The following is a 13,312-nucleotide window of genomic DNA, read 5'->3' as shown; positions in this document are numbered from 1 at the left end:
ACACCAGAGAGTGTGGGGAGGAGACTGGTCAGATCTCTGGGCTGGTAACACACAGTGACATGATGTGAGGGGGAGAGCAGGAGTATAATAGGGGCTGATGTCTCCTGACTCCCTCACTGGCAAAATATATATTCCTCATTAGTTTGTACCGCCAGAGGAGGGTGTAGGATAACAGACTGCTGTAGTGACTGAGCACGGAGAATATGTGATTCTTTTCTGTAATAAGTGTTTATTACTTACCTGTGCTGATATCTATAGGGATCTCCTCTTCCTTACACTGCTGATCACCCCTCACATACGTCTCTTCTTCTCCCTCTATATCTTCTGCCTTTATATCAGTCACATACGTCTCTTCTTCTCCCTCTATATCTTCTGCCTTTATATCAGTCACAAACGTCTCTTCTTCTCCCTCTGTATCTTCTATCTTAATGTCAGTGAGACATTCATCCTAAATAGCCCACAAAACAACATACATTAATAATAGTATATTAATAGTATAATAGTGTATAAGACACACACAGCTCCTCTACAGATCATATAGTATGGTCACTTTGGTAAATGGGTGAGACCCTAAATCCCACCTACCTGATCCTCCTGTGGGATCCTGTGATTCTCCTCTGTACAATACTAGGAATAAAGAGGACGGGGACATCTCTCTGGGGTATCTCTGTTACTGGGCCCATCTGTAGGAGACACACAGAGACTGAGTACAGTGTATATATGTGATTATCAGGTTATGTGTGTATATAGGGACCCCCATACCTGCTCTCCCCTGTACAATACATGACAGTCTCCTCTTACCCAGTGATGTGAGGGGCTGGTGATTCTCCATCATCACGTCCTTGTACAGACCCCTGTGTTCCTCTATATAATCCTCCTCCTGCATGGAGACATAGACAGTGACATCCTGACACCTTAAAGGAACCTGACACACACAGTGATACAGTCCTCACCCAGATACATCCCCTGGTGTTACTGTATAATGCCCCATTCCCAGCAGTCACCTCTCCAGTCATCACCCAGACACACCCCCTGGTGTTACTGTATAATGCCCCATTCCCATCAGTCACCTCTCCAGTCATGACCCAGACAAGTCCCCTGGTGTTACTGTATAATGTCCTATTCCCAGCAGTCAACTCTCCAGTCATCATCCAGACACGTCCCCTGGTGTTAATGTATAATGTCCCAATTCCAGCAGTCACCTCTCCAGTCATCACCCAGACATATTCCCTTATGTTACTGTATAATGTCCCATTCCCAGCAGTCACCTCTCCAGTCGTCACCCAGAAACGTCCCCTGATGTTACTGTATAATGCCCCATTCCCAGCAGTCACCTCTCCAGTCATCACCCAGACACGTCCCCTGGTGTTACTGTATAATGTCCTATTCCCAGCAGTCACCTCTCCAGTCATCACCCAGACACATACCCCGGTGTTACTGTATAATGTCCCATTCCCAGCAGTCACCTCTCCAGTCATCACCCAGACACATCCCCTGGTGTTACTGTATAATGTTTCATTCCCAGCAGTCACCTCTCCAGCCATCGCCCAGACACGTCCCCTGATGTTACTGTATAATGTCCCATTCCCAGCAGTCACCTCTCCAGTCATCACCCAGACACATCCCCTGGTGTTACTGTATAATGTCCCATTCCCAGCAGTCACCTCTCCAGTCATCACCCAGACACATCCCTTGGTGATACTGTATAATGTCCCATTCCCAGCAGTCACCTCTCCAGTCATCACCCAGACACATCCTCTGGTGTTACTGTATAATGTCCCATTCCCAGCAGTCACCTCTCCAGTCATCAACCAGACACATCCACTGGTGTTACTGTATAATGTCCCATTCCCAGCAGTCACCTCTCCAGTCAACCCCCAGACACATCCCCTGGTGTTACTTTATAATGTCCCATTCCCAGCAGTCACCTCTCCAGTCATCACCCAGACACATCCCCTGGTGTTACTGTATAATGTCCCATTCCCAGCAGTCACCTCTCCAGTCAGCAGCTGAATGATCTTATTGGTGAGTTCCAGGATCTTCTGGTCATTGTGTCTCTCATGTATCAGTGAGTGAGGTGGAGGCACCGTGATGGGGCTCTGGGACACGCTCAGTCCTCCTGACACAATAGGATGGCTGCTGGGTGTCTCACACTCACCAGAGGTCTTCTTCACACCTCTGTGAAATGGGGGAGACATAAATATCACTGTAAATATGCCCAGATCCTCTCACCTCCCCAGTTATGTCCCTGTATTATTACTATAGGATTTTGGTACTTACCAGATAAATCCTTTTCTTTGAAACCACAGGGAGCACTGGAGTACTCTTGGGATATGGATGGTGCGATAGCAGGGATAGGCACATTTAAAAAAATGTAATGTGTTACCCTCCTTCCCCTTCCATACTCCCAAGATGCATAGTGTTTTTTTGCTGAGCCAAATAGGAGCGACAGAGGATGAACACTGGAGAATTACATATAACATTATAACATAATGGACAACTAGAGAGGTAACACGACAATAGATAACAATCACCTTAACATTTGAACAAGTCGGTGAAAATGTGTTACCATAAGAACTATTGAACTTACCACCAGCCAGGAGAAACTGCTCTGGGTGGGTGTCCAGTGCCACCTGTGGATGTAAAGAAAAGGATTTATCTGGTAAGTACCAAAATCTTGTTTTCTTTGTCATCCACTAGGGGTCACTGGAGTACTCTTGGGACATACCAAAGTTTCCACCATGGACGGGAGAGCTGTTTGGCACCTGTAACACTAGACGGCCAAAGCTAGCAGCTGATGCCGCAGAATTATCAAACTTGTAAAAGCGCACAAACGTGTGCACTGATGGCCATGTAACTGCACAGCAAGGTTGTGTCATAGAAGCTCCACGACCTGCTGCCCCTGACGTTCCCAAAGAACGCGTGGAATGTGCTGAAACAGATGCAGTCGGTGTTAGACTAGCATGAATGTGCACCTGATGAATGCTCAGGTTAATCTATCTGGCCAAGGTCTGTTTGGAAGCTGGCCAACCTATCTTGACTGCATGATAGAGAACAAACAAAGTATCCGTTTTATGTACTGTTGATATTCAGGCTACATAAACGCGGAGTGTGCGTACCACATCCAAAGTAGCCGGAGTATCTGAATCTTCTGAAAAACAGGAACTTGATGTGAAAGAAGATACTACCTGTGGTAGAAAAGTGAGATTTGTCCAAAGTTCCGCTCTGTCAGTATGAAATACCAGATACAGTGGCTTGCATGACAAGGCACCCAATTGTGCAACACACCTTGCCGAAGCTAAGGTTAAGAGAAACACAGTTTTCCAAGTTATAAACTTAACATCCACGTGTTGCAAGGGGTCTGGGACTCAGGGTCGACAGCACAAAGGTCGACACCAATTGGTCGACGCACATTAGGTCGACAGGGTCAAAAGGTCGACAGGAACAAGGTCGACATGAAAAAAGGTCGACATGAGTTTTTTATGTTTTTTTGGTGTCGTTTTCTTCGTAGAGTGACCAGGAACCCGAATTAGTGCACCGCGTCCCCTCGCATGGCTCGCTTCGCTCACCATGCTTCGGGCATGGTGCCTTCGCTCCGCTACCGCTTCGCTCGGCACACTTTACCGTTCCAATCGTAGTCCACGTGGATCGTTAAGTATGAAAAGGTTCAAAAAAAGAAAAAAATCATGAAAAACTCATGTCGACCTTTTTCCATGTCGACCTTGTTTCTGTCGACCTTTTGACCCGGTCGACCTTTTGACCCTGTCGACCTAATGTGTGTCGACCAAATGGTGTCGACCTTTGTGCTGTCGACCTGGAGTCCGGATACCGTTGCAAGGGTTCAAAACTTGACTGCAAAAACATGCTAAACTAGATTCAAGTCCCATGGAGCTGTAGGTGGAATGAATGGAGGTTGAACTCTAAGGACACCTTGCAGCAAATTTTAAACTGTTGGCAAAAGAGCCAAACGCCTTTGAAAGAAAACTGACAATGCAGAGACCTGCACCGTTAGTGTCGCTAAACGTAATCCTCCATCTAACCCCGTCTGTAAAAAGAGCAAAATAGACGTTATGGTAAGAACTTGCCGTTGATAACTTGATTTCTCCTATGTCCACAGGTATCCACAGGATAACATTGGGATATGCCGGGGCGACAGTGGAAATGGCACCAAGCGGTCACGAGCTTTCTGGCCACCCAGGATGCATTGGGGCTTCTCTATATAATCCCGCCACAAATCACTCAGTCAAATCAGTTCTTTCCACAGCAATTAGGCAGGAGCATCAGGTAGAAACCTATTCAGGCAATAAGAACACACATGCACACCCTTCCACCTTCCATGCAAGAGGGAAGAGGTTTAGTGATTGTCAAGATCCTCAAATCAGGTGCGTCAGGGTGGGACCCCTGTGGATACCTGTGGACATAGGAGAAATCACGTTATCAACGGTAAGTTCTTACCATAACGTCTATTTCTCCGGCTGGGTCCACAAGTTATCCACAGGATAACATTGGGATTCCCAAAGCCAGTTTTAGTGGCGGGGACGCTCCCGATTACACAGGAGAACCTTTCGCCCGAATTCTGCGTCATGAGAGGCAAAAGTATTCAAGGCATAATGTGTAATGAATGTGTTAATGGATGACCATATGGCTGCCTTACAAATCTGTTCTGCTGAAGCACCATGTTGTGCTGCCCATGAAGGACCTACCTTACGTGTAGAGTGCGCAGAGACATTAGCCGGAGTAGGGAGATCAGCACGAGAATAACCTTCTGAAATTGTCATTCGGAGCCATCTTGCCAGCGTCTGTTTACTAGCAGGCCATCCTCTTCTATGAAATCCGTAGAGGATGAAGAGAGAATCTGTTTTTCTGATGGCACTAGTACGATCTATGTAGATTCTTAATGCTCGGACCACGTCCAGCGATGCTTCTCCCGCAGACAGTTCTACCTGAAACTTGCAGTTCTACCTGAAACTAGACGGCCAAAGCTAGAAGCTGATGCCGCAGAATTATCAAACTTGTAAAAGCGCACAAATGTGTTCACTGATGACTATGTAGCCGCACGGCAAGGTTGTGTCATAGAAGCTCCACGACCTGCTGCCCCTGACGTTCCCAAAGAACGCGTGGAATGTGCTGAAACAGATGCAGTCGGTGTTAGACTAGCATGAATGTGCACCTGATGAATGCTCAGGTTAATCTATCTGGCCAAGGTCTGTTTGGAAGCTGCCCAACCTATCTTGACTGCATGATAGAGAACAAACAAAGTATCCGTTTTATGTACTGTTGATATTCAGGCTACATAAACGCGGAGTGTGCGTACCACATCCAAAGTAGCCGGAGTTCCTGAATCTTCTGAAAAACAGGAACTGTGATTGGTTGATTGATGTGAGAGAAGATACTACCTGTGGTAGAAAAGTGAGATTTTTCCAAAGTTCTGCTCTGTCAGTATGAAATACCAGATACGGTGGCTTGCATGACAAGGCACCCAATTGTGCAACACGCCTTGACAAAGCTAAGGTTAAGAGAAACACAGTTTTCCAAGTTATAAACTTAACATCCACGTGTTGCAAGGGTTCAAAACTTGACTGCAAAAACATGCTAAACTAGATTCAAGTCCCATGGAGCTGTAGGTGGAATGAATGGAGGTTGAACTCTAAGGACACCTTGCAGCAAATTTTAAACTGTTGGCAAAAGAGCCAAACGCCTTTGAAAGAAAACTGACAATGCAGAGACCTGCACCGTTAGTGTCGCTAAACGTAATCCTCCATCTAACCCCGTCTGTAAAAAGAGCAAAATAGACGTTATGGTAAGAACTTGCCGTTGATAACTTGATTTCTCCTATGTCCACAGGTATCCACAGGATAACATTGGGATATGCCGGGGCGACAGCGGAAATGGCACCAAGCGGTCACGAGCTTTCTGGCCACCCAGGATGCATTGGGGCTTCTCTATATAATCCCGCCACAAATCACTCAGTCAAATCAGTTCTTTCCACAGCAATTAGGCAGGAGCATCAGGTAGAAACCTATTCAGGCAATAAGAACACACATGCACACCCTTCCACCTTCCATGCAAGAGGGAAGAGGTTTAGTGATTGTCAAGATCCTCAAATCAGGTGCGTCAGGGTGGGACCCCTGTGGATACCTGTGGACATAGGAGAAATCACGTTATCAACGGTAAGTTCTTACCATAACGTCTATTTCTCCGGCTGGGTCCACAAGTTATCCACAGGATAACATTGGGATTCCCAAAGCCAGTTTTAGTGGCGGGGACGCTCTCGATTACACAGGAGAACCTTTCGCCCGAATTCTGCGTCATGAGAGGCAAAAGTATCCAAGGCATAATGTGTGATGAATGTGTTAATGGATGACCATATGGCTGCCTTACAAATCTGTTCTGCTGAAGCACCATGTTGTGCGGCCCATGAAGGACCTACCTTACGTGTAGAGTGCGCAGAGACATTAGCCGGAGTAGGGAGATCAGCACGAGAATAACCTTCTGAAATTGTCATTCGGAGCCATCTTGCCAGCGTCTGTTTACTAGCAGGCCATCCTCTTCTATGAAATCCGTAGAGGATGAAGAGAGAATCTGTTTTTCTGATGGCACTAGTACGATCTACGTAGATTCTTAATGCTCGTACCACGTCCAGCGATGCTTCTCCCGCAGACAGTTCTACCTGAAATGCTGGGACTACAATCTCTTCGTTAAGGTGAAACTTTGAAACACCTTCGGAAGATAACCAGATCTAGTTCTGAGAACTGCATTATCTGGAAAAAAATTTAGGAATGGAGACTTGCACGACAGTGCTCCTAAATCTGACACTCTTCTAGCTGACGCCATTTCCAGTAGAAAGAGCACTTTAGCCGTTAACCATTTAAGATCTGCTCTCTTAAGTGGTTCAAACGGAGGTCATTGAAGGATTTTAAGAACCAGATTCAAATCCCAGGGAGCTGCAGGAGGAACAAATGAAGGTTGAATGTGTACAACTGCCAGAAAGAAAGTACGCACATCCTGTAAGTCAGGAATCTTTCTCTGAAACCATACAGTTAATGCTGATACTTGAACTCTCAAAGAAGCAACTTTCAAACCCTTATCCAATCCTGCTTGAAGAAAATCCCAAATCCAGGATACTTTAAAAGATTTTGGATTCAAACTTTTTTTTTACTACACCAATGAATATAGTCTTGCCATATTCGATGATAAATACGAGCTGAAGAAGGCTTTCTTGCTCTAAGCATAGTCTGGATTACTTGTTTTGAAAACCCTCTAGCTTCTAGGATAGAGGTTTCAACAGCCATGCCGTCAAAGACAGACGATCCAGATGACTGTGATAACAAGGACCCTGCATTAGCAGATCTGGACGTTGAGGGAGCAGCATTGGTGCTTCCATGGACATCCTTAGTAGATCTGTGTACCAATGCCTTCTTGGCCAAGATGGAGCTATCAGAATTATCGCTCCCTTTGCTTGCTTTATTTTCCTCACTACTCTGGGTAACAGAGAGATTGGACGGAACAGATATGCCAGATGAAATTTCCATTTTACTGACAGTGCGTCTACGAGGATTGCTCCGGGATCCTTTGTTTTTGATCCGTATATCGGAACTTTGTTGTTTAGATGAGACGCCATGAGATCTATCTCTGGCAACCCCCATCTGTTTACTATGGTCTGAAACACTTCTGGGTGTAATGCCCATTCGGTTTCCTGAATGGTTGTCGACTGAGAAAATCCGCTTCCCAGTTCAGCACTCCTGGAACAAACACTGCTGACAATGCTGGGAGATGGAGTTCTGCACACCTTAGTATGTGAGTTACTTCCTCCGTCAATCTTTTGCTGTGAGTTCCTCCCTGATGATTGAGGTACGCTACCGCTGTAGCATTGTCTGAGCGGATCTGGACTGGTCTTCCTTGCAGACTGTCCTTTGCCTGAACTAGAGCCATGTATATGGCCCTTATTTCCAACAGATTTATTGGCAGGCGACTTTCCCTTATGGTCCATTTTCCCTGGAACCAGAGGCTTTCGAGCACCGCTCCCCGGCCCTGAAGACTGGCATCTGTTGTCAGGACTTGCCATTCTTTTATCCAAAAGGGTCTTCCCTTGTTTAAATGGTCCCTCTGTAGCCACCAAGTTAGAGACCTTTTTACATTTACCGGAAACTTTATCATCTGTTTTTTTATTGTCAGATGATTTCTGTTCCATTTGGTCAGAATAAGGTGCTGTAGTGGTCTGGAGTGGAATTGCGCATATTCCACCATGTCGAAGGTTGATACCATCAGACCCAACAGTCGCATTGCTGCATGGACTGACATTGTCTGAGTGTACAACGCCTCCTGAGTCATGACCTGCACCGTGGCTATCTTTTTCTCTGGTAAGAAAATTCTCTGTAGACCTGAATCCAATATGGCCCCCAAATGAACCATCCGCTGTGACGGATTCAGAGACGACTTTTCCCAATTTATGAGCCACCCGTGTCTCTGTAGACAAACTACTGTCTGTTGAAGATGGCTCAAAAGTAATTCCTGTGAATGTGCTAGGATTAAAAGGTCGTCGAGGTATGGAAATATTCTTATCCCCTGCTTGCGGAGATAAGCTGCCATCACCACCACAATTTTAATAAACACCCTGGGTGCTGTTGCTAGCCCGAAGGGCAAGGCTTGGAACTGAAAATGTTGCTGGAGGATGGCAAACCTGAGGTAACACTGATGAGACCTTGCTATAGGCACATGTAGGCAAGCATCCTGTATATCCAGAGATACCATGTAATCTCCCGGTTCCATAGCCAACACTATGGAGCGTAATGTCTCCATGTGGGACCTTGGAATCCAAATGTATTTGTTTAACATTTTGAGATTGAGAATTGGTCGAAATTACCCATTTGGCTTCTGAATCAAAAATAGTTTGGAGTAAAAACCCCGTCCCCGTTGTGATGGGGGTACAGGGATAATCACACAAAACTGAAGCAATTTCTGCACTGCTTCTTGCAGGGCATTGGCCTTCGACTCTATACGAGACGAGCTGATGCAAAAAAAAACCTTTGATGAGGTTGCCTCCTGTACGGGAAACCATAACCGAGAGATACCACCTTCTGCACCCAAGCATCTGTTGTCGACTGTTGCCATATGTGTGCAAAATGAAGGAGTCGGCCCCCAACCCTGGAATCCTACAGGCGGAGGCCCGTCTCTTCAGGCTGATGGCTTCTGTTCAGGCTTGGAAGCTGGCTTTCTACTAGCCCATTGCTTCCTACCATTGGCTGATCTATTGAACTGGGGTTGCTTAGACTCCTCTTTAGCTTTCGCTTTGCCTTGCCATCGAAATGGCTGAAATTTTGTACCCCTAGTCTTAGGGTTATAAGTAGGCGGAAATCTGACTTTAGATTCAGCTTCCGATTCCAGAGTATCTGACAATGGTTTGCCAAACAATATATTACCAATGAAAGGCAATGCTTCCAGAGCTTTCTTGGATTCTGCATCTGCTTTCCAAGTGCGTAGCCAAACTGCTCTACAAGCTGCTACTGTCAAGGCTGATGCTTTAGAAGCAATCGTATCTATATCAATTGCTGCTTCTTCCAAATATTGGGCAACTTGTCTTAAACGGCTTAAATGATACTCCTGCTCCCTATTAGGAGAGAGGTCATTCTCTAGTTCCTCTACCCATTCGCCCATTGCCTTTGCTATCCAGGCCGAAGCCATAGCAGGCCTTACCACCGCTCCTGAGAGAGAGACCCTTCTGTCTGTGACATCATTTAGTGAGGTAGATGACAATGGCAAAGCAGTACAGTACATGTGCATCTACTTTAGGAGGAACTTCTCTTTTTTAACAATCCGCAGCTGGAAATGGATAATAAGAATCCCATTTTTTCGGAATCTTATACTTTTTACTGGGTGTCGCCCAGGGTTCTTCCATTATCTCCGTCAGATCATCTGATGCTGGGAATTCAGTTTTAACTGATTTTGTTCATTTAAACACAGGTGCTTTAGATTTTGACACTGCTTTGGCTGATTCCTCCAAAGAAAGAATAGCCTTCATTGCATCAATAAGTTCAGCTACATCCTCTGAACTGAAACTCTGCGACTGATCATCATACGGTGTATTTGAATATACTGTATCATCATCTGTTGTATCATCTTGTGTAGTCTGCAACATAGACGTATCTGTCTTAGTCTTACCTGTCCCTTGGTTAATCGCCTGGTTACTTGTAGAGGCTACTGGAACCAAACCATAGGAAGTGAGCTGCATGTATGGGTTAATAGTGTAACCTATTCTCTGGGGTGGAACTGCAGGAGTTAATCTGTCCGCTATTGAAGACAAAGTCTGCGCGAACATACTCCATGGTGGCTCTGCTGGTTGTTGAACCAATTCTTCTTTTTTACTTTGCTGAAAAGCAAAACAGTTTGCACATAACCCCTCATAAGTGACCAACTGACCTATTTCTATTAACCCTTTCTTACAAGATAAACATGTTAAGTATGTAGGAGTGCCTGATAAATTCTCCTCGTCACTTTTGACGCTCACAGACATGGTAATATTCTGTTTATGACTACACAATTTGTGACTGAAAATCACCTATATATAAATATATAGAAGTGAGATCAATCTGACCACAACCGTGCACCTGAATTGAGGTTCAGAACAGGACTAACAACATATAAAAGTCAGCACACATACTAGCAGTCAGTCACATGTTAAAATATTAGACATTGTCATATGAGAATACAATCACCATCATAATAACTTACAAGTAAGTGGGTACAATTGTATTTCTGTTTTTAACCAGTTTTTTTCAAACATATCATGCAGAAAACAGTAATATACAGGCCTCATATGCAATATGTAACAAAAATTAACAATTCATACTAACAAGTAGAGAGCATTTTTAGTACTGTATAACCCATTTCTCCATAGAGTGGGATAGAAGGAGACTCACCACACTTCCATATCCTTCAATACGCTCCCAAGACGCTGAGTGGATTCAGACGCTACTAGTATACACTGCCGCTGTTGATGACTGATGAGAGGCACAGACGCTCTTTTGGACACAGACGCTCATTGAACGATAAGTGTATGCAGACGCTCCTGTATGCGACCGGGTCTAAGCGGAAAATCTAGTGTACACCATCGCAGCGTCTAAGCTGCGACCAAGTACCCTCGTGTTAGCGTCTGAGCCGGAAGTGAGGTCATCAGTTCATGGACGGGAGACGCACGGAAACTAGTCATGAACTTGGGGGAGGGGTGGCCAGGAGAGCGTATAACTCCCTCTGTTGACTTAAACTCTAAGGACCGCGGCCTCACTTAGTCCTGGCGCCTATGATCCCTAAAGCGTAGCGCTGTTGCACTTAAGAGTGGCGGTGCATCAACCACTGTTTGTAGTCTCCTCCAATACAGTGTAGCTGTGTCCTGACCCCTCTAGTAAGGGGAACCGATGCCCTACCTTCTCCCCATGCTCCGGCCACAGCCTGGTTACATCTCCTGGACCTGCTAGAATCATCCGACACAGGCGCCCGTTGAGATAGCACTATACCGCGAAGGTAAGCATTGTTGCGACCCAGTGGAGAGTTGTTGGAGAGACTCTATCTAGTATGCGTTTAAGACGCTGTTAAGGAAAGTCGCTCAAAGGAAAAAAAACATATTAAGACTATAAAAATGGTCCGGCTCCTGCCGCAACAAACAAAAAACTGATTTGACTGAGTCAGTGGGCGGGATTATATGGAGAAGCCCCGATGCATTCTGGGAGGCCAGAATGCTTGTGACCGTTTGGTGCCATTTCCGCTGTCGCTCCGGCATATCTCAATGTTATCCTGTGGATAACCTGTGGACCCAGCCGGAGAAAGATGTGATAACTTGAAAGAAGATGTCGGAAACATCCTAGCTTCACAACAACCTATATAAGCTTGCCAAATCCTGTGATAATGAGCTGCTGAAACTGGCTTCCTAGCACGTAACATGGTTGGTAGAACCAACTGTGGAATGCCCTCTCATCTGAGAGTGGTCTCAACAGCCACCCCATAAAATGCAGCCGCGCTAAATCGGGGTAAAGGAACGACCCCTGCTGTAGTAGGTCTGGACATAGCGGAATCAGCCAGGGATCGTCTGCGAGTAGACCATGGAGATCCGAGAACCACACTCTCTGAGGCCAACGAGGCGCCACTAGTATGGCGGTCTTGGACTCTCGTTTGATCCATTTTAGCAACTGAGGAAGCAGCGGAAACGGAAATAGATACACGAGGCTGTACCTATGGTGAGAGCATCCACTGCCACTGTCTTTGGATCTCTTGTTCTGGACACATAACTGTTATGCTATTCCCTGAAAGGGGAAACAACTACACATGTTCACATATATAAATTATCATCCAACATGAAACAGTCTGAGACAGGAGCAAGTGAACTGCCTGATGCAGAGCGTTGTAAATTGCCCTGAGTTCCAGGACACTGGTTGGCAGTAATCTTTCTTGGTCTGAACATAGACCCTGAAACTGACAATGTTGGACCACTGCTCCCCAACCTCTGAGACTTGCGTCCGTCATCAGAATTATCCAATTCCAGACTCTGAACCTTTTTCCCGCAGTGAGATTGTGTATGTGGAGCCACAAGAGTATTGATACTCTGGCCCTGGAGACAAGCGCACCATCTGATGAATTTGTAGACGAGAGCCGGATCACTATGCGAGAAGATCCAGTTGAAAAGGACATGAGTGAAATCTGCCGAACTGGAGTGTTTTGAAAGATGCCCCCATCTGTCTTACCAGTTGAATGCACAAATGCACCGAGACTGTCCGTGGTTTGAGCACTAGCAGTACTAGATGATGAATAGCATGTACTTTCTGTTGTGGCAGGTAAATGCATTGATCCACCGTAATCAGAATCATTCCTAAAACTGAATTCTTTGACACGGGACGCGACTTCATTTTTTTTTTTTAAAGTTGACAATCCAATTGTACAGAACTAGTACACAGTACAACAGTAAGGCATGTTTAAGAAGTATTTGCTGAGACGAAGCCTTGATGAGAAGGTCATCTAAGTACGGAACGATTATCACTCCCAGGGATCTGAGATGAACTATCATCACAGACATCACCTTTGTGAATATCCAAGGCGCTTGTTGTGCTGTAAACTTAAGTACGCCTGATGCGGTGGCCAAATAGGAATGTGTAAGTACGCATCCTTGAGATCCCGCAAAATCATGAATTGCTGCGGTTCTAAACCTGCAATCACTGACCGTAGGGATTCCATCTTGAATGTGTAGTAAGTGTCGTACCGATTGAACCCCTTTAGGTTCCATATCTGTGTGACTGAGCCATCCGGCTTTGGTACTACAAAAAGATTG

At 45.5% G+C, this 13,312-nt stretch overlaps 1 protein-coding gene across 1 annotated transcript in view; it reads right to left on the bottom strand.

The window, feature by feature from the left end:
- Positions 1-246: 246 nt before the first annotated feature.
- Positions 247-13,312, bottom strand: part of LOC134984389 (oocyte zinc finger protein XlCOF29-like) — a 35,526-nt gene continuing 22,460 nt past the window's right edge. The window contains exons 3-6 of the mRNA XM_063949977.1: positions 1,995-2,178; positions 802-880; positions 586-683; positions 247-448 (exon numbers count right to left, since the gene is read on the bottom strand). Coding sequence (XP_063806047.1) covers positions 628-683; positions 802-880; positions 1,995-2,178 — 319 coding nt within the window. The 3' untranslated portion in view covers positions 247-448; positions 586-627. The remainder of the gene's footprint in view (positions 449-585; positions 684-801; positions 881-1,994; positions 2,179-13,312) is intronic.

Source organism: Pseudophryne corroboree (assembly GCF_028390025.1).
Source record: "Pseudophryne corroboree isolate aPseCor3 chromosome 3 unlocalized genomic scaffold, aPseCor3.hap2 SUPER_3_unloc_50, whole genome shotgun sequence".
NCBI lineage: Eukaryota > Metazoa > Chordata > Amphibia > Anura > Myobatrachidae > Pseudophryne > Pseudophryne corroboree.
This window is presented reverse-complemented; position numbering and strand designations above follow the sequence as displayed.